At 36.6% G+C, this 22,642-nt stretch overlaps 1 protein-coding gene across 18 annotated transcripts in view; it reads left to right on the forward strand.

Annotated features, from left to right (window-relative positions):
• CCDC7 (coiled-coil domain containing 7) overlaps positions 1–22,642 on the forward strand; it is a 327,078-nt gene that overhangs the window by 286,029 nt on the left and 18,407 nt on the right. For 15 of the 18 annotated variants that reach the window (XR_009500275.1, XR_009500273.1, XR_009500274.1 and 12 more), the window contains 4 exons: positions 3,241–3,324; positions 7,219–7,302; positions 9,429–9,512; positions 19,074–19,193. Coding sequence is in view for 2 of the 18 variants with exons in the window: in XM_059911398.1 (XP_059767381.1) it covers positions 3,241–3,324; positions 7,219–7,302; positions 9,429–9,512; positions 19,074–19,193 (372 nt within the window). In the remaining 16 variants the exon portion in view is untranslated. Of the gene's footprint in view, positions 1–3,240; positions 3,325–7,218; positions 7,303–9,428; positions 9,513–19,073; positions 19,194–21,131; positions 21,279–22,642 lie in introns of those variants that run through there. The other 3 variants (XM_059911430.1, XR_009500288.1, XR_009500277.1) reach the window with 3 other exon arrangements.

Raw genomic sequence — 22,642 nt, forward strand, 5'->3', positions numbered from 1 at the left:
TAACTCAAGATGGATTAAAGACTTGAATGTAAGACCTGAAACCATAATCTCTAGAAGAAAACATAGGCAGTATGCTCTTTGACATCAGTCTTAGCAATATCTATTTGTGTCTCCTCAAGCAAGGGAAACAAAAGCAAAAATGAAAAAATGAGGTTGCATCAAACTGAAAAGCTTCTGCACAGCAAGGAAACTATCAATAAAATGAAAAGACAACCTAATGGGAGATATATGGGAGATATATTTGCAAATGATATATCTGACAAGGGATAAATATCCAAAATACATAAAGAACTCATACAATTCAAAAACAAAAAAGCTAACAACGCCATTAAAAAAATGAGCTGAACAGAAGGAGCTGAACAGAAATTTTTCCAAGAAGACATGCAGATGGCCAACAGGCACAAGAAAAGATGTTCACTATTACTATTAAGGAAACGCAAATCAAAACTACGAAGAGATGCTACCTAACACTTGTCAGAATAGCCATTATCAAAAAGACAAAAAGTGTTGGAGAGGATGTGGAGGAAAGGGAACCTTAATACACTGTTGGTGAGAATGTAAAAAAGATGTGGTATGTGTATATACAATGGAATACTACTCATCCGTAAAAGATGAAATCTTGCATATGCAACAACATGGAGGAACCCATAATACCCTTGATGGTGTTATGCTAAGTGAAATAAGTCAGACAGAGAAAGACAAATACATACCACATTATTTCACTCATATGTGGAATTTTAAAAGTTAACCATGTATTACTTTAATAATCATAAGAAACAATAAGGTGTTTCACTTGGGAAACAGAAAACAAACCTGAAACAAAAATAGTGCTCTGAAGTTCTAGACCTGCAAGTAATTAGAGCAGCCCTGATGGCCAAGGTATAAACTGTTTTTACACAGTAACCTAAACTATAGTCTGAAGAGCAAGACTCTTGGGTTGTATTCTCTTTTGTTCCGTCCTGCTTTCTCCTTCCCTTTTGCAGCTTTCCATAAGCAACCATATTTTTTCAGTTTTTTCTCCTTCTTTGTGAAACAAAATATATGTTCCCAATGTACTTTATGGCTACTGCATGAACAAGTTCATGTAAAAAATAGAACTAAATGGATTAAAGTTTAAAAAAGGAATTCTGTACTTCAAAAGACAAGATGAATGCATATTTTGTGTCCTTTCTTCTCTTAATTGATTTTAAAGGCAATTGTATAGAACAATATGTATATCATTGTATTGTCGGGCCTATAAAAATACGGAAAAGTGATATATTCTGTAGTAGCTGTGCAAAGGAGATGTATGAGGATGGTGATGTATTTGAGTAAAAAATAATAGCAGATGTTAACTCAAATCCGCAGGAACAAATGAAGAGAACCAGAAATTGTAAACAAGAAGGTTAATATAACAAACACTGTAAATATATACTTGCTCTTCTTTCTTCTGTCAGCTTCTTTCAAGGGCATAGAGTTATATAAAGAAATAATTATTACAAATGGTTTTATATTTAAAGGTATAATATGTATAACAATAGCACAAAAATGGGGAAGAGATAACAGAGCTATATAGGAGTAATATTTCTATATGTAATTGGAATTTAATAATATAAATCTGAAGTAGACTCAAATTGACTGTGGTTATGGTTACACAACTCTGAATATAATTTTTAATGAAACCATTGATTTGGACACACTTTAAGTGGACGAATATTATGGTATGTTATATATTTTAAAAATAGCTTAGTGAACTACAAAAATTAAGAGATTTTTAAAAGATTTAAAGCAATGGGAGGATACCGTGAAGGAGAGAAATTGTGACTCTTACTCGATTAAAGATTTCTCTAGTGCATACCTTTAATTCCTAGTGCTTAACCCAATCTTCCCTCAAATGCTGTTCTGATTGTCTCCCTGCTTATCTGAGGATCCTCTGCTTTCTTGATTCAAATGACTCCATTCACCTTAGTTATATCTGTTGAAGAAAGACCAGAGTGGCTAAAATATATGTGCTAATAGTCCCTAATTTTGTGTGGCTATAGATTTTATTACTTTCACAAAATGTTGTTATTTATTGAAAACTTGCCTGCCTAATCTGATGCATCTTTGTTTATTTTGTTAATGATGCCCCAGGTGGTATCCTCTCTGTGAAGAATGCAATATGGTACATTTGGGCTGCCAAAATCATAGTGTGACCTTTTACATTTATTCATGGGCTCAGACCTTTTTTCAAAGCAGTCTTCTACTAGACAATGTCAGGATCATGACAGGTTTCCAACTCCATTTACATGCTCTACTAGAACCAACTTCATGCACTAAACTTTTAACCCAGGGAAACAGGCATTCAAACAGAGCCCTGTTAAAACCACTAACATCAAAAGGCAACTGTGTGCATGCCCAAGGATGTACCCTTTAGGTCCCCAGTCCTAGTTATCCCTTTCTCAGTGTAAATACCTTTATAATAACTTTCATGTATTTTTTGTGTCATCGAACATAGTTAATCATTGTTAATTATAGCAAAAATTTAGATCACATAAAAGCTCAAATGGAAATGGATCCCATCAGAGTCCTGGTTGTGGTACAAATTTCACCATTTCCTCCTTGCAAGACATAAAGTGTACATGCTCAAGGAATCTCAGAGACACTTTTTCTCAATTCAGTGAATATCACGTTACTCTTTAAATCAGTGATACACACATGATTTACAGTTACGTAGCCTAAAAGGGAACTAAAATTTTCCTGGGTAAGTCAGAGAATTTCTGGCTCATGGTAAGTTACTGTGACCAAGAAGACTATGGTTTACATCTTGTCTTGTCAGGAAAAAAAAATGTTAGTTCTGCCTCATCGGGTACATCCTTGCAGAATAAGTGTTCTTTTAATATAAATCTGGAAATTATATTGCCATCATAAATTCTCTGGGATGATTTCCACTTATGTAAGAGATAGCATTATATTGAAAAGCACTGGTTAAGGAATTAAGCGCTGGTTAAGGAAAAAGTACTGGTTAAGGAATTATAGAAAAGTACTGGTTAAGGAACCTCTAAACTTCAATATAATGTGACTTATATAATTGCTTTATCTGTTCTAATTTAAGGCTTTGTGATTCTCCAAACCAGACATTTCAATAAAACTCATCTTCCGTAATAACAAATGCTAATTAAGTTAGTGCTACACACACACAGACACACACACGTGCAAACACACACGTTTGTATGTAAATGGTTACCATGCAAAGTGTTTTGAAATTTGTTCTTTCTACAGGGACTAATGTAGAAGGCTTGACAGATAAAACTAGAAGAGGTGTAATAAAGGGACAATTCAAGGTACAATCAATGAATCTCCCTGGTAAGGACAAGAATTTTACAAATCTAAGATTTCAGGTTTCCTTATCTTCTCTGGAGTTTAATTAATTAAGAATCATGAATAACATCAGTATCTATGGTTTATTATTACACGGGCAAAAGTTTTCAAGAACTCCTTCCTTTAATTAGTTGAATTTTTGTATTGAATATCAATGTAAAACTAGCTACACAGTGTTAGTTTTAGAGCTCATTTGTTTAGGAGCTAATCCATAAAAACCAGTCCTTTAATAAACTTAGAATATGCTTGGTACAAATAAGTATGCCCAATTACATTCTATTCACTTTCTATTTTCAGCTTAGACAGTTCTCCTGAATTTGCAAATGTAGAAACGTTAGCTAAGGAATGTGATAAGACGAATATAACAGATGGTTATCAATTCCCTCTTTATTAGACCTGAAGTAACAGTGTTAGACACATTTCTCTATGGTGTTTTCTGTGATGTTGAAAGAAGACACCTAAATAGAGAAAAAAGGGAAATAGACATTCAAACAGAGCCCTGTTAAAACCACAAACATCAAGAGGCAGCTGTGTGCATGCCCAAGGATGTGCCCTCTGGGAGCAATGTGCAAGACTTCACACCTCAGGGGAAAGATATGTTAGTAAGATACCTCTGAGAAATCACTGTACACAAACAAGCAAGCAAGCACACTAAACAACAAGCCTCAGAAAGGGAAACAGAAATCGGAGTCCAAAGATGCTATGATATATTATCTTAAATGTCCAGTTATTAGTAAAAAAATTAAGACATGTAAGGAAATAGTAAATTGTGACCCAAGCGCAGGAAAAAGCAGGAAACAAAATATGCTTGCGAGAATCCTAGATGTTGGACTTAGCAGACAATGACCACCTAGTAGTTATTATAAATGTGCTCAAAGAATTAAAGGAAACCTTGCTTTAAGAAGAAAACAAAGATACAATGAGGGTCTTCACTGGTGGTCCAGTGGTTAAGACTTCGCCTTCCAGTGCTGGGGGTGCGGGTTCGATCCCTGGTCGGGGAGCTAAGATCCCACGTGCCTTGCAGCCAAAAAACCAAAACATAAAACAGAAGCAATACTGTAACAAATTCAGTAAAGACTTTAAAAATGGTCCACATCAAAAAAAAAAAAAACTTTTAAAAAAAGAAGATACCATGAAAATATTTTGTCAAATAGACATTATCAACTAAAAATAAAAATTAATGTAAAAGAACCCAAAGCAAATTCTGCGGTTGAAATGTACAGTAATGAAATGAAAATATTGCCTAAGGGGTTCAAGAGATTGGATTAGTCTGAAGAAAGAAACAGCAAACTAGAGGTATGGGAATACTAGGAGAACAGAGAGAGAAAGGAGCAGTAAAAATATTTGAAAAGATGGCTGAAAATTGTGAAAACTATTCAATGAAAATTATGAATCTACACATTCAACCTCAGTGAAATTTAAATAGAATAAGCACAAAAGAATCTACAACCAGACCCATCATAGTAAAAATGTTGAGAGACAAGGACAAAGATAAAATCTTGAAAGCAACAAGAGAAACCCAACTGATAGTGTAAAACAGAATCCCAGTAACCTTCATTTAGCAACAGAAGCTATGGAGGCCAGAGGCAGTGGAATGGAATATTGAAATGATGAAAGAAGAATCTGTCAACCAAGAAACTTATATCAGGCAAACTATCTTTCAAAAATGGTGAAATTTCCAAGTAAAAAATTCCAGAGAATCTATTGCTAGCAGACCCACTTTACAAGAAATGCTAAAGGAAGTTTTTCCCACTGAAAGTGAATGATCTCACACAGTAATTTGAATACACAAGAAAGAAATAAAAAATAAACAAAACAAACAAAAAAACATAAGAATAATTCTAGTATTGCAAAAGACCATATAAATGCATATTTGTCTCTTAACTGATTTAAAAGGCAATTGTATAACACAATAGGTATAAAATGTATTGTTGGGCCTCTAACATATAGACATATAATATATTTCACAAGAGCTGTGCAAAGAAGATGGTGTGAACAAGGATGAATTTAAGTAAGAAAATTACACTAGATGGTAACTTGAGTCCATAGGAACCAATGAAAAGAACCAAAGATTGTAAATAAGAATGCTAATATAACAAACAGTGTAAATATATACCAAACTTGCTCTAATTTTTTGTCTCTCATCTTCTTTAAAAGTTATAAAGGTTCATAAAGAAATAATTATAAGAACAATTTTAACAATGTCTTTAATTTTATACGTGTAACATGTAATTCAGTAGCACAAAAATGGAGATAAGAGAAACTACATGTCAGTCATGTTTCTACATTTACCTGGAATTTAATTAGTATGAATCTGAAGTTGATTCTAAAATTGACTATAGTGATTGTTACACATTCTATGAATATATTAATAACCATTGATTACACATTTTAAATGGGCATATTGTATAGTATGTTAAATGTTTTTTTAAAAAATAGTTTAGTCAACTCCAAGCAGGATAGGATTTTTTTTTAATACTTCAAAGCAGTGGGAGGATGTTGTGAAGGAGCAAAATTGTGGCTCTTAATAGATTAGGTTTCTCCACCCCATATCATTTATTATGCTCCCAGTTTTTAATTCAGTCTGCCCTCAAGGGCTGTTCTCACTTCCTCCCTGCTCACCTAAGGATCCTTTGCTTTCTCAGATCAAATGAATCAGTTCTTCTAATTATATCTGTTGGAGAAAGACCAGAGGGCTAAAGTTTGTCTGCTGATGTTCTCCAGTTATGTGTTGCTATAGCAGACATTACTTTCACAAATGCTGTAACTTAATTACTAAAAACTTGTTCTGCCCAATCCAACGTGTCTTTGATTTTAGTAGTGATGCCCCATGTGGTCTTCACCTTTGTTTAGATTGCAGTGGTGATAAATTTGTGCTGCCTCAGTAATAGAGAGTATTTGAAATATTCATGGGCTCAACGATTTCTCCGAAGCAAGACTTCCAGTCTATAAATTCTGGATATGACAGGTTCCAACTTCACTTAAATGCTGTGTTAGAACCAATTTTTGCCCACACAAAACTTTACCCAACAGGTGACCCAGAGTCACCAATTCTAATTCTTCCTTTTGCAAATAAAATCTTTTAAATAAATTTCAATTTTTTTCTGTCATTGGACCTATATCATCATTTCTGAATCCAGCAAAAAAGTGAAAATCATATAAAGACTCAAATGGAAGGCGTGCAATACCAATGCTCACATTCCTGCAAATTACCCATTTCTTCCTCCCCACGTAGAAGGTCTACAGGCTAAGAGAACCTGAGAGGGTACTTTATCCCAGTCTACAGATTACTTGTTGTTTTTCTCCATCACTGATGTCTACTGACATATAGTTACATGGCCTTTAAAAAAGGAATTAAAATATTCCTGGACAAGTCAAAGAATTTCTGCCTCACAGTAACATTCTGTGACTATGATGCCCATTGTTTGCAATTTGGTCTGGGAAAAAAAATGTCATGTCCGGCCTCACCAGATACATCCTTATGATATGAATGTGCTTTTAATGTACACAAGACAGTTATATTTATTAAGATAAACTCTATAGGATGACTTAATTTGCAAGAGACTTTGTATTTTATGGAAAAAGCTCTAGTTAAGGAATTAATGAGGCATCAGTTTATGGATCAGTTTTATTGCTGCCTGACTATGTGGTCTTGGTCAAATCACTAACCATTTCTAAGCTACAATATAATGAGGCTTATATGGTTGCCAATGGCTCTTCCAATTCTAACGTGTACTGATTCTGAAAGTAAGACATTTCATTATAATTCTTCTTCTGTAATAAAATAATGCTAATTAAAGGAGTATTACAAACAAACTAACACAACCACATGTTAATATTTACCTTACAAAAGTGTTTTGAAACTGTTTATTTTTATAGACACTGATACAGAGCGCTTCCCAGATGCTGCTGGAAAAGGTATAATAAAAGGTGAAATCAAGACACAATCCAAGAGTTATCCTGGTAAGAACAATATTGCAAATCTGTTCTGGCTTATTTATCTTATCTAGAATTTATTTAAGTTTATTTAAGTTTGAATCTGATTACAGTACCTATAAGCTGTTATTACATGATGCAATGTCTTCATAAATTCCCTCCTATAATTACTGGAACTCCAACTGTTATTATCAATGGATTTACATATTGTGAATTTTAGAACTCATTCATTCAAAAAGTGATCCTCAAAATTTCAGGGGTATAGTGAGCTTGGAATATGCTTGATGGAAGCATTTTAAGTGCTACTCACTTTCTTTTTCAGGCTAGTTGCAAAAGCAGAAAGTCTAGCTTATGAATGGGATTAAAAGAGAGATTTCATTGCTTACTAATTCCCTCTATATAATTAAAATACCCGGCACATTTTCAGTATCTCAGGTGAAGTAGAGGTGTTTAGTTTTGTTATATAGTCCGTAGTTTACACTACTGCCCCTTGTCTTGGTGTTACAGTGTTTGACACACTGCTTCTTGATCTTTGGGGTGATATTAAAGGAGGCAGAGAGCTTAACAGAAAAGGGAAAGGGACAGTCAACAGGAAAAACAAGTGTCATCCAAAGGTGACTGTTTGCATGCCCAAGTCTGAGCCCCCAGAGGAGCAACATTAGAAGATTCACACTGCAGAGAAGGAGACTTCTCTACAGTAGAATATATTCCAGCCAAGTCACTAAATAAATAATCAGGCAAACAGCAACAGCAAGCCTCCAAACGGGAGGGGAACTCAGTATCCAGATTTCCTGCAAGATATTGTCTAGAATGCCCAGTATAGACCCCCCCAAAAATATGACACATGCAAAGAAACAGTAAAGTGTGAATCATATACTAGGAACTTCAGGAAGGGTAGGCCTAAAAAATAATTTAAGCAGTGGGAGGGTATTGTGAGGAGGGAAATTGTGATTCTTACTAGATTGCAGATTTCTCTAGCACATACTCCCTTTTCCCTCATCCTTATTTCTATCTGCTATCAAATGCTCTTCTTAATGATTCCTTGCTTATATAAGCATCTTTACATGCTTCTTTCAACTGGGCCTGTCATTCTTAACCTATACCCGTTGGAGAAAAACCAGAGAGCCTCAATTATGTCGACTTAGTTGGATCTTTAACACTTACTTCTGGTCTCAGCCATTACAACAAAGTAAGATCCACCTTATGGTGTCAGGTTCAGGATAGGTTTCCAACCTCTGGTACATGCTATTCTGTAACAAGCTTTCATTCACAAAACACTGGGCACATAATTTGACCCAAGTCAGCAATCCTCCTTAACCCCTTTTTCAATATGAATTTTTCTTTAATAACTTTCATGTATTAAAACAAAATAGATGAATGTTATTCCTCTCCTTTGACCTAGTTAGTACTTTCTAAATCCCGCCAAATGTCCAAATCACATAAAAACTCAAATGGAATGGGATGCAGTCCCAGTGCTGGTACTGCTGCAGATTTACCCATTTCCCCCTCCCCAGCTACAAGGTGTACATAGTAAGAGGACCTGATAGGCAGTTTTTCTTAGACCACAGAATATCTTGTTACTCTTCTACATCTTTGATGTCTACTTGATTTACATAGCCTTAAAAATGGCATTAAACATTCTTGAGAGAGTCAAAGAATTTCTGCCTTGTAGTAACTTTCCATGATGCGGGACCATGGTTTGTCTCTTGACCAGTGGGGAAAAAATGCCACGTTCCACTCATAGGTATATCCTTACAGTTTGAGTGTCCTCTTAGTGTAATCTTGGCAGTTATATCATTTACTTGAACTCCCCAAGATGATTAAAGTTTGTATGGGACAGTGCATTGTGTATGAAAAGCACTGGTTAAGGAATTATGGGGCATCAGCTTGTACTCAGTTTTGCATTATCTTGGTGTGTGTTCTCAATCAAATCACAAAACATCTCTAAGCTTCAATATCATGAGGCTTATATGATTGCTAAGAGCCCTTCAAATTCTAATGTTTTATGATTGTGCAATGCAGACATTATATTATTTCTCTTCGGTAATACAAGTACTAATTAAGTTAGTACTACACACAGACACAAAGACACACATACATGTATGTTAATGGTTACCTTAGAATGTGCTTTGAAATTTGTTTTATATCCATAGAGACTGATACAGAACGCATGACAGATACTGTTGGAAGAGAAAAAACAATTAATGAACTCAAGAAACATCATAAGAGTCACCCTGGTAAGAACAAGAATTTTCCAAGTCTAATATTTATGGTTTATGTCTTCTCTGGGATTTAATTAACTATGAATCATTAATGATAACAGTAACTGTATGTTAGTATTAATGGGCAGTAATCTTCATGAATTTCCTCTTATAATTAGTTAAACTCTAGTATTTACTATCAATGGAAATTTAGCTGGATATTTTTTAGTTGTAATCTCATCCATTTGGAAAGTAATCCATATAATCCAATGCTCTAATGACCTTCGAATATGCTTGGCTTAAGTATTTATAGCTGCGATTCTACTCACTTTCTTGCTGGCTTAGAAAGGAATATTGCTTTGATATTGAAAAAGCAAAAAAGCTAGTTGATGAGTGGTATAAGAAGAGGAATATAACAGTTATTTCATTGATTACCAATTTTCTCTACATAATTAAGTTGGCGTGTAAATTTATATCTCTACTAGAGTGGAGTTCTCTAGCTGAGTTTTATTATTCACAGATTACTGCTTTAGTCCTGGAGTAATAGGGTTTGATACATTTCTCTTTGTTGCAAGAAATACTGTCGTTACGAACTTTTTACAGAATTGATGCTGAAAGCTAGCATTGGAAAGTAACTGAATCCTCAGATATAAGCACCAAAATATGTGTTTTCACTGAAATTTAAGGCAAGATTTCTGAAACTTTGCTTTTGAATGCTTTTTTTTATTATATTCTCTCTTTTATTCCTGTAAAAAAGTAGTGTTATAAATGAATCAAATAAATATTACTTGCTCCAACAGCTTTTAACTGGGGAAAAGTTGGTGGTGTAAAAATGAAATTGTTGGAACCAAGCAGTTAAATTTGGTGTATTACGATAAGCCATTTTTCCATGTCTTTAATTTTCAGAGTATTTTTGGTTAGGTTCTTTCAATTAATTTTTGCTTCCGTGTTGCTTATTAATAGGAGTCCTTGTCAGTTTTGAATAACAGCCTTAGACACAGCAATAAAGTGCTTTCATTTACATCCATTCAATTTAAAATGTCATGCCTTTTATCAACAAAATTAAGTTAATTATTTTATACTTACACAGAACAAAATTAAGTTAATTAAATTAATTATTTATACTTGTTAATGGTGAGTTTATAATTAAATGCTCTAAAGAAAATTTTATATTAGCAATATAAATTGCTAAGAGAAAAGGTATTGAAAGGAGAGTACAGATCAAATATAGAAATAAATATACTTGTTTAAGATAAAATGTGGTTAGATTAAAGGTCAAAACTAAGTAAGATGCTACCTAAGAACACAGAACAAAGAAAAGGAAGAGAAAATGAAGAATTAGTTTATAGAAATTGGAGTGATAGAAAAGTAAACACTCAAATGTGGGAAGAAAAACTGCAGAAACAAAGATTAATACATGGAGTTTGGGAAGTAGTGTGCAAATAGTAATGGTGTCTATGTGAATTTTTTTTTTTAATTTTACTTTAGGTGAGAATTTATTTAAAAGCAAAGATATGTCCACACAACATCAAACAGAGTTTTTTACCAGCACATTGCACCAAGTAAATTCTCAACAAACGTGATCAATTTTTCACCCTTTGACAATCAAAATAAGAGATATAACAATATAAAATAAATATCTAACTACTTAGAATACTTTTTGTAGTATGCTTTTAAAATTTTACTCTTTATGAAATATTTTAAACACCCAGAAAATATGTAACACTAACATAAAATACACAACATTCTAATGGTTCCCTATCTATGATGTTACAATCCCAATCCCTCCCTTCTCAGCTTTTATCATATGCAGTCATAAAGAATATATAATGATGCTCAATACAAATATATTCCAAAATATTTTATTGTGCCCTCTTTATTTTTTATTATTCTTCATTATGGAATTTCCCACCCTGTCTTCCTTCCCACTACCCACATTACTGCAGGTCAGTCAAGTTTATAAAAAATGTGTGTGCACGCACACACACATACATACACACTCCTTTTTAGTAGAAATTCAGAAGTTAACTGCTTTTACTTCCTTTTTGGTCTCTAGAGTATATTTTTATGCCATCTCAGCAATACTTTTTAAAGTACATTTTTTTAATCTAGCATTTTAGTTCTTGGAATTAGAGAGGTCATTTGGGATAGCTAGTCTCCTATACTACTGCATTCAAAATTACATTTAAATTGGAATACCAAGCTGTTCCAAAATATTTTCATACAAACAATCTAGGCTTGATGCTTTCATGAAAATAAAATCAAGAATAAACATAAACATGACAGTATGGCCCCATTACCCTAACATGCCTTAAGGCTTTTATTTTTAGTAATTTGAATATCCTTCCCAGAGTCTACTCTTATTTGACAAATATGAATGGCTAGCTTAGAGTCATGGCTTCTGGAGTAAATTGTGTCAACAATATTTTATTTTCTCTTCAGCGGCCTCTCAGGCTGTGGCTTCAGTTTAATCTCTAGCCACTGATAAAATAAGATGAGGTTTATAATCTTTGTTTAAATGGGAGTGTTCTACAATAGCACATATTACTTTTATAATAAGTAGGATATATGAAAAATAAATCTTATGAACCTTGATTGAATGGGGTGAGGGGAAGCCAGTGTTTCATGCATAGAGCTCTGATCTCCAAAACTATTCTTATAAATGCATCCTTCTAAATATAGTGTACAGATCAAATAAAGAAATGAATATTCTGCTTCAAAGTAAAACAGGGTTGGAATACAGGTCAAAATTAAGGAAGATGCTAAGAATGGAAACTGTCCATCAGAGAAAAGCCATGTGTGCCGCCCTCCATATCCGTTTAAAAAAAAAAAAGAAAGTGAGGGCTTTGCTGCTAATTAATTTACCCACGAAGAGTAGGAAGAGCTCTTGTACATGTGCGTTCGCAAATACTAAAAATGTTACTCCATCAAAATGCTATAAAAGAAAAACCTTTCTTTACAAAAGAATCTTCTCAACCAGAAGGAAAAAAGCTTTCTAAATGACTTTTAAAGAATTGGACAAATAGGGAACTAAGACAATGAGTGAAATTCCCTCTAGAATATTTGGCAAGAGAGAAGGAATTTTACAGTGGTGACATCAACAAGGTAGAACAGGAGTTTTCTACCATCTTCCACCCAAAGAAAACCAACTTGACAATCCCCCACAGACAAGAGAGCCTTTGTGGAAGTCCAGGAGTTAAAGCAGAAAAGTTTCAGCACACTATTGGAATGAAAAAAAATCCAAGATTGGAGACATTGAAGAGGGTAAGAAGAACAGTTTACCTGCATCACTCCTCCCCCAGGACAGCAAACCTCGGTGCCAAAAGAGCCCTCTCCTCCCGTGATTTCTCCCATGGGGGAAAGTGAGAACATGAGTGACTGCTCAGCTTCTCTAGCTGTACAGGACACTGTCAAGAGACCCATTTCTCTCTTGTCCCATCCAGAGAACTGTGTCATGAGCTGCATGACTAGGAGTGGTGAGTGGCTGAGAGAGCAGCAGCCAGGGCTCAGAATAGAATATATGAAAGGGATGTGGATACTGCTAACCATGTCAAGGACTCCACTGGGAGTCCCACACATCAGCCGCTGAGAACACCTCACCTGTGAACCCCCTAAAACCGGCCCATACACATTTCCAACACTCCATGCACCTCACCCACAAACCCTCACCCTGTGATTGGCTCCCTGTGTGTGTTCCGATGGCAGCAAAAATGAGCTTTTACAGGCAGCTAGTGAGCACCCACAGAAAGCAGGCCCAAATCTGAAGGCCTTGGAGAAACCACAAAATGGAACATACAGCACTGCCAGAGGGAAGGCAAAATGGAAGCTGGCAGCAACCAGTCTGGCATTACAGGATAGGAAGAAGGCATACAAGCTTACGAATTCTGCCACAAAAGATAGCAAGAAGTGTAGAGTAGATGTACTCATAGGAAAGGTCTAAGAAAGCCTCAGAATCCTCAGCAGGGCTGATAGAAAGGATTTATTTCTGAAAATCCGTCAGTAAAGCAAGGAGGAGGTGACTGCTTCTTCAAATGCAACGACAGCAGTACAAACATCAAGGAACATGAAAAATCAAGGAAACATGATGATACCATGAACGAGATACAATAATTTTCCAATAACCCCAAAGAAAAGGAGGTTTGCAATTTAACTGGTAAAGAATTCAAAATAGCTGTTTTAAGGAAGCTTAGCGAGCTACAGGAAAACACAGAAAGAGAGGTCAACAAAAGCAGGAAAACAATGCACAAATAAAATGAGAAGTTTAGCAGAGAGTAGAAATCATTAAAATCGAATCAAATTCTGGGGCTGAAGAATACAGTGAATGAAATGAAAATGCAGTAGAGAATATTAACATCATAATGGATCAAGCGGAAGAGAGAATGTGTGAAGCAGAAGGCAGTACCTTTGGAATTACACAAAGAAGAGTAAAGAAAAAAATTTTTTAAAGAATGAAGTAAAACTGTGAACTATAGGACAATAAGCTAAATAATATATAAATGATTGGAGTCCCAGAAGGAGAAGATAAGGAGAAGGCGGCAGAACACTTATCTAAAGAAGTAATGATTGAGAACTTCCCAAATCTAGGGAGATATTTGAATGTCCAAGGTCATGAAGCTAATAAATCACCCCCAAATTTCAATTCACAACAATATCTGCCATGAAATATTATAATAAAACTGTCTAAAATCAAAAACAAAGATAGAATTTTAAAAGTAGCAAGAGGAAAATATTTCTCTCATACAAGTGAATCCTTATCAAGCTATTAGAAGCTTTTTCTGCAAAAACATTGCAGGCCAGGAGAGAGTAGGATGATATATTCAAAGTGTTGAAAGAAAAAAAAAAACTGCCTAAAAAGAATACTTTACCAGACAAAGCTGTCCTCTAGAAATGAAGGTGAGATAAGACTCACAAACAAAGGAAAGCTGGGTGAATTCATCACCAGTAGAACTGCTTTATAAGAAATATTGAAAGGAGTTTTTCACGCTGAGATGAAAGCACACTAATTAGTGATATGAAAATACATAACACCCTAGTAAAGGTAAGTATATAGTCAAATTTCAAATACTCTGATGCTGTAATATGGTGGCGTGTTAAATCTATCATAAAGGTTAAAGGACAAAAATATTAAAAGTAACTACAACTATGGTAATGGATACACAATATAAACAAAAGGTAAATTATGATCAGAAACATAAAAGGTGAGGAGTGATGTCACCAAGATGTAACATAGGTTATTCAGGTTATTCCTGATGTCACTCCTCCTCACAAGAAGAATGACTAAAAACTATTCATGGACCAGACACCACTGAGAAAATCCTAGAACATGGGAGTGAGGCTGTAGCGCACCCGCTGCACAACAGAGACCAAGACACACCCCACATTAGATGGATAAGAGGAGCGGCTACACACTGACCATATTGCCCTTCCCCCAGGCTGGTGCAGCACCACACCAAGAAGTCTCCCCTCAGCCCTCAATTCCTCCAGTTTGAAACAAGAGCCCAGCGTGGATTTCCAGCTCTACCAGCATTGTGGGTCGCTTCTTGAGAGCCCTCACTTCTTACCACAGGGATTTTGGGGTAATCTGCTGGGCTTGACTACTGGGAATCTGATCGTGACAGAGAAGGGGGAGGGGCTTGCAACAACCAGCACTGGGATCTTGGCAGACCAAGTTCCTACCCGCAGTACCCAAGCAGTAGTCCTGACCAGCAGCTTTGCTCATCTGGAGAAACAAGAGGGTGGCACAGTCTCACCAGGTGACACCCTGAGATGCAGGTCTGTATGGTTTGGTTCCTCACATGAAGAGCCTTGACAGCTCTGGAGCCCTGTTTACCCCCTCCAAGCAAGGGAGCTGAGTCCTAGCTTTATATACTGCTGAGTAGCTCCTTGCCCCACCTTACCAGGCAGATGAGTCAGAACACCTGGAAACTATGAAGCACTTCTTGAGTGAAGAGTATGGCAGGCAAAGCTGATTGTCCATAGAACAAGTCCAGTGGCACCATTTAACCAGGGAACTTGGGGAGCAGGTCAGCTTGAGTCAAGGCTTCAAAGAGCCTTGGAGGGATTGGAGTCAGTTTCCCTGCTTGGCCCAGGCAGGGAGCTAATTAATAGCCCCCATCAACTGTTGGACAAAGCTCCTGGCCCCTCATGACCAGAAAGCCTGATCAGGAAGACCAGGGGGCCTGCTTGCAGGTGGCCCTCCCATTCTGCACAGGCAGGAGAGCTCAATTTTGCCTCACTCCTGAGTGTAGCTCCTGGCCCTTCCTGGCCAGACAGCCTGACCAGAACACTTGGAGGATTTGTATCCAAGCAACACTTGAGCAGAGAGTACAGCAGGCAAAGCTGATCTTCACCAGAGCAAAGCCAGTGGCACCATTCAGCCATGAAATCTGGGGCTCGTATTGCTTGAGTCAAGACCATAAAAAAAGAGCCTTGCCAAATGATGCAACTGACAAGGGCTTAATTTCCAAAGTATACAAACAGCTCATATATCTCAATATCAAAAAAACAAGCAACCCAATCAGAAAATGGGCAGAAGACCTAAGTAGACATTTCTCTGAAGAAAACATACAGATGGCCAACAGGCATATGAAAAGATGCTCAACATCACTAATTATTAGAGTAATGCAAATCAAAACTACCATGAGGTATCACCTCACACCATTCAGAATGGCCATCATTAAAAAGTCCATAAATGACAAATGCTGAAGAGGATGTGGAGAAAAGGGAACCCTCCTACACCAGTGCTGGGAATGTAAATTGGTGCCACCACTATGAAAAACAGTATGGAGTTTCCTCAAAAAAACTAAAAATAGAGTTAGCATGTGATCCAGCAATCCCACTCCAGGGCATATATTTGGACAAAACTGTAATACAAAAAGATACATGCACCCCTACGTTCATAGCAGCACTATTCACAATAGCCAAGACATGGAAACAAACTAAGTGTACAACAACAGATGAATGGATAAAGAAGATGTGGTACATATATAAAATGCAGTACTACTCAGCCGTAAAAAAGAATGAAATACACCATTTGCAGCAACATGGATGGACTTAGAGATTATCATGCTAAGTGAAGTAAGTCAGAAAGAGAAAGACAAATACTATGTGATACCACTTATATGTGGAATCTAAAATATGACACAAATGAACCTATCTATGAAACAGAAACAGACTCACAGACATAGAGAACAGACTTGTGGTTGTCTAGGGGGAGGGGATCGGGGAGGGATGGATTGGGAGTTTGGGATTAGCAGATGCAAACTATTATATATAGAATGGATAAACAACAAGGTCCTACTGTTAAATCACAGGGAAACTGTATTCAATATCCTGTGATAAACCATAATGGAAAGGAATATAAAAAATGTATACATATATATAACTGAATCACTTTGCTGTACAGCAGAAATTAACACAGCATTGTAAATCAACTTCAATAAGAAAAAAATATCATATCATCTACAGAGAATATCTTACAAATGGGGAAAAGATAGTCTCTTTAATAAATGGTTTTGGAAAATTGGATATCCATATGCAAGAATTAAATTGGACCTGTATCTTATATTGTTTACAAAGTTTCACTCAAAATGGATTAAATATTTAAATGTGAGCTCTAAAACCTCAATACTCCCACAGTAAAACATAGTGAAACAGCTCCTTGACATTGGCCTTGGCAATGACATTTCGGACATTGCACTAAAAGCACATGCAACAAAACCAGAAGTCAACAGCTTGGGCAACATCAAATTAAAAATCTTTTACACAGCAAAAGGAACCATCGAAAATCACAAGGCAACCTAAGGAATGGGAGAAAAGATTTGCAAACCATCTATCTAATAAGGGGTTAATATCCAAAGTATATAAGGACTCATACAACTCAATATTAAAACAAACAAACAATGAGACTATAAATGGGAAGAGGCCTGAATAGACATTTTCCCAAAGAAGATATATGAATGGCTAATGGATACATGAAAAGGTGCTCAACATCACTAATCAAGAAAATGCAAATCAAAGCCACAGTGAGCTATCATCTCACACCTGTTAAAATTACTATTATCAAAAAGATAAAAGTTGGTGAGGATGTGGGGAAGAGGGAACCTTTGTGCACTGTTGGTGAGATTGTAAGTTGATACGGCCACTATGGAAAACAGTATAGATGTTCCTCCAAAAATTAAAAATAGAGCTATTGTATGATCCAGCAATTCCACTTCTGGGTACATATCTGAAGAAGTCAAGTCACTATTTAAAAGAGATATCTGCACTCCCATATTCCCTGCAGCATTATTCACAATAGCCAAGTCTTAGAAACAACCTAAGTGTCTGAAGACAGATGAAGAGATAAAGACAGATAATCAATCGAATATCATTCAGCTATATGAAAAAAGGAAATCCTGCCATTTGGGACAGTGTGGAACTTGAGGTCATTATATAAGTGAAATAAGTGAGACAGAGAAAGCATTTGTATGATATCACTCATATGTGGAATCTAAAAAAGCTGAACTCAGAAACAGAGAGTAGAATAGTGGTTACCAGGGGCTGTGGGGTGGAGGGTATGGGGAGATGTTGGTTAAAGGGTACAAACTTCTAGGGAGAAGAGGAGTAAGTCCTGGGATCTAATATACAGTGTGATGACAATAGTTAAAAGTTGCTAGGAGAGTAGATCTTCAATGTTCTTACTACAAAATTTAAAAAGGTAATCATGTGTGGTGATGGAAGTTTTAACTAAGCCTATTGTGATAATCCTTTCATGAATCAAATAATCACATTGTACACCTTAAACTTATACAATGTTTTATGTTAATTATGTCTCAATAAATCTGAGGAAAAATGAAAATGTGGTATAGACCTATAATAGAATATTATTCAGTCTTTAAAGATAAGGATGTCCTTCCATACACAACAACAAGGATGAACCTGAAAGGTATTAATGCTAAATGAAATAAACCAGTCACAGAAGGACAAATAATGCATAATTTCACTTATATGGGATGTAAAATAGTCAAACTCACAGAAACAGAGAATAAAATGGTGGTTTCCAGGGGCTGGGGGTAGGGGGAAATGGGTAGTAGTTAAATGGGTGTAAAGTCACATTTATACTACGTGAGTGAGTTCTAGAGATCTTCTGAACAGCATTATGTCTATAGTTAACAATACAGTCTTGTGCATGTAAAAATTGTTAGAGGGAGTGCTTCATGCGAAGTGTTCTTACCACATACACATAAAAAAGCAAGGAGACAAGAGTAGTCTTTTAGAGGCGATGGATATGTTTATTACCTTGATTGTGGTGATGGCGTCACAGGTGTATGCATATTTTCAAATTCATCAAAATGTATAAATATGCGCAATTTTTGTATACTAAGTATACCTCAGTGAAGTTGGGAGAAAAAAAGGTGCTACCAAGAAACACAGAATAAAGAGAAGGAAGAAAAAAGGATGAAACAGTTTATAGAAACTGGAGTAACAGTAATAGATGAGTGGCCAAACTGTGGGAAGGAAACATTACAAATGCATAAAGACTAATACATAGAGTTTGAGGAGTAGTGTGTAAATATTCAGACTTCATATAATTTTTGTTTTTAAACTTTATTTTAGGTATGAGTTTATTTAAAAACAAAAATGCATTCTCACATCAAGAAGATTTCTACGCCAGGCACATTGCACCAAGTAAATATAAAACAAAAGTGATTAATTTATCACCCTTTGATGATGAAGGTAAAAAATTATATATAAAGATATAAAATACTATATAATTACTTAGAATGGTTCTTGTGGTATGGTTTTTCATTTTAGTCTTTTTGCATCTTTTTATTCAGAAACATCTTAGATAAATCCTTGCAAGCCTGAAAATGAAACAACTTTAAATTATCCTTTTTACTAGCAGAATTGTTTATTTGATCATTCTTCTATTAAAGGTCATTGACTTTTTAAGCTTTTCACTACTAAATGTGTCCATGAATATATATTCTTACATTTGATGTTTTTATCTCTTTGGGGTAGTGTCACAGGATTGATAGTGTTAAAGTGTATATTAATTTTTAATATTAAAAGATACTGTGAGACTGTTTTCCTAAAAGGGTGTTAACATTTTTACCAGCAATTTGGGAAAAATATACTTTTCTCTACATAACCATCAGCCATACAGATTGGTGGGGGTTTTTTTCATTTATGCCCATCTTAGAGTTATTAAATCATATCTGAATCTTTTTAAAATTTTTTCCACATTTGTTAGTGTTATTTTACTAAATAATTACCCAAAAACTATTTAGCTTAAAGCATAACTATTCATACAGTTCACGATTTGGGAGTTAGCAATGTAGACTGCTGTGAGCTGGGCTAACTTATACATCTTTGGTCAGCTTGTGGTCGGTGGCTTCACTCACTTGTCTAGCAGTTGGCTCACTGTTATTTGGTACAATACAGATATATAGTTGGGGTTCATCAGGAGATAGAGACCACACTAACTGTCTGAAAAGAGAGCAAGAATTAAAAACTAGTTAACTAAGTATAAAATTGTTAGCCAAGTAGCCGAAAGTGTAAAAAGAATTCTAAGGTAACATGGAGAAAGCAGTTTCAGGAGAAGTTTCCACCATTAGGGCTGAAGGAGACCTCTGAGTGTAGAGGATGTTACCTGGCTGATTTTTCAGGAAGAGTCTCAGATGTACTTCTGAAGAGGAGGCACTGCTAGTGTCTCGAGTGGTGAGAATTTAATAAAACTTGTTCTGCATATGTTGGAAAGAATGCAAACCATTTGTGTCATGGAAAGAACTTCTGCTCCTGGGAAAAAGAAACATTGTTGGCATGATGTTCACCAGAACTGAAAAGGGACATGAGCTCTCAGGAAGCCCATTGGTAACCAAGTGGGAGAAACAAATCCCTTGTTTCTTTTCCAAACTTGCAATCTACGTGTAGCTTGCCCTATTTGCACAGCCTAACTTGGAGCTACCTGGCAAAGCAAAAACGTAGTTTTTAGAATCCCAGATCCAGTACCACAAAGCAGAATGTAGAAGAGTGGTTTGGGAGCTAAGAGAAAATAAGCTTTTCAAGTGTCACAGGAGGTGGCCTGGCTACATGTCTCTCATCTTCCAGCTGGTTGGCTTAGGGGTCTTTACATTGTAACCTCAGGTTCTTAGCACAGCATGTGGGGCAAACCTTAATGAACAAGCAATTTTGACTCTCTGCTTGCATTTGTTTGCTTTTCTTGCATTCACTAAAGTCATATACTAAGATCAGACTTGTGTGGGAGGACATGAATACAGGTAGTCAAGGACATGTTGGGGCTGTTATCGAATCCAGTGCACCAGTGCTCCCTCTGTTTGCAAATATCCATGATCCCTACCCCCTGCATGCAAAATACACGTGCTCTTCCAAGAGCTACACAGATTCTCATTAAAATTTGGCATCAGTGCCAAAGACCACAGTCTTGTGATCTGTAATCATTTTCAGAGACAGTTCCTGTGATGTGACTTCCCGCAAAACACACACACACACACACACACAAACAATATAGTAGCACAGACAAGGATAGACTCCACGGTAGGCACTCCCCTACAAAAAGGTGGAAAAAAACAACAGGCATATAGCAGTCAATGATCCATAAACGTAGGTCATCTTTTCCATCATTTGATTATATGTTAATTATAATTTTCTCAGTAAAACTATGCATTCAAAAACCAGGATGTTGGGAGATCCCAGGAGGGAATGCAGACTAGGACATACAGAACTGACTTCACTGCAAGTGTATGACAGGTGACATCATCATCATGATGGCATAAGATACCCCTCCTAAACTCTCCTCTTCTCAACAACAAAAATTTGACATCCATCCATGAACAAAAGTGACTTTGTGGGAGTTTGGGATCCAGCATCATACGCCAAGGGACCCAGAGGAGCTTCATCCACCTGTGCATCAAATAATAGGAAGATAGACCTCCATCCTGACTGTGGACCCTTCAGTAGCTTATGAACTGGTTCCAGCCCCTCTTGGCCATGGTCCAGAAGCATCTGGATAACCCCGACTTGGGCAGTCACCACAGACAAGAGAGCCTTTATGGAAGTCTGGGTTTCTAGAGGAGAAGTTCCAGCACTCCAGTGGAGCGAAAAATAAGAATTTGGACACATTAGAGTGGATAAGAGGAACAGTTTGACTTTGCCCACCTTCCCCAAGGTGACACAGCTAGGGCCAAGCAAGGCCATCCTGTGAGGGGGGTGAGAGGTGGGGTGGGAGGAAGAGCAAGTGAATGAACACCAGGCTGCCCCAGCTGTCCAGGACACTGCCAAAGAGACTCATTTCTCTCCTGCAGCATCCAGAGTGCTAAATTTGGGGTGAGAAGAGATCAGGAGAGAGGTACGTAACATTTTGGGGGAGCATTAATGGGATTCGGTTCCTGCTGACTATTCTGTGAACTCCATCAGAAAGCCCACCCATGAACTTCTGGGAAAGCCTCACCTGCGGATCCCCCCGGCTAGCCTGTGGCACCCCAAGCGACAGGCATGCCTCACCCACTTTCCCTCATGCTGCAGCCAGCTCCCTGTGGATGCTCCTGAGGGTGGCGGCAGAGCAAGCTTTGTTGGACAGCTAGGGAGCACTTGGAGAAAGCAGGCCGGAGTCTGTGGACCAGAGAGAAACCAGAAACTTGAGCTGTAGCACCACTTTAGGGAAACAAAAGGGTGGCAGTCAGCATTGGGGCTGATGCGTTGCAGAATCCAAAGATATACAAGCTTAAGAATTCTGCCACAAGAGGGAGCAAGAAGTGTGAGTAGGTGTATCCACTCAAGGTCTGAGAAAGCCTCAGAGTCTGTAACAGTGCGCATGGAAGGTATTTCTTCCCTGAAGGCACTAGTAAAGACTGGAGGAAGTGACTGCTACTTCAACTGTGAAGACAGCACACGAAACCCAAAGCAACACGAAAAATCAAGGCAACATGATACTACCAACGGATCACAATAATCTTCCAGAAACCAACCCCAAAGACAGGGAGGTCTGCAACTTACCCAATAAAGAATTCAAAATAGGTGTTTTATTTTTATGTGTTAATAATTATATATGATATTATTAATCTGTAAAATATACAATATTCATATATATGTATACACACACACACACAATGGAATACTGTTCATTCCAGTGAATGTATGTCTTTATTTAGATTTCTTTAATTTCC

Source organism: Balaenoptera ricei, chromosome 2, assembly GCF_028023285.1.
Source record: "Balaenoptera ricei isolate mBalRic1 chromosome 2, mBalRic1.hap2, whole genome shotgun sequence".
Taxonomy (NCBI): domain Eukaryota; kingdom Metazoa; phylum Chordata; class Mammalia; order Artiodactyla; family Balaenopteridae; genus Balaenoptera; species Balaenoptera ricei.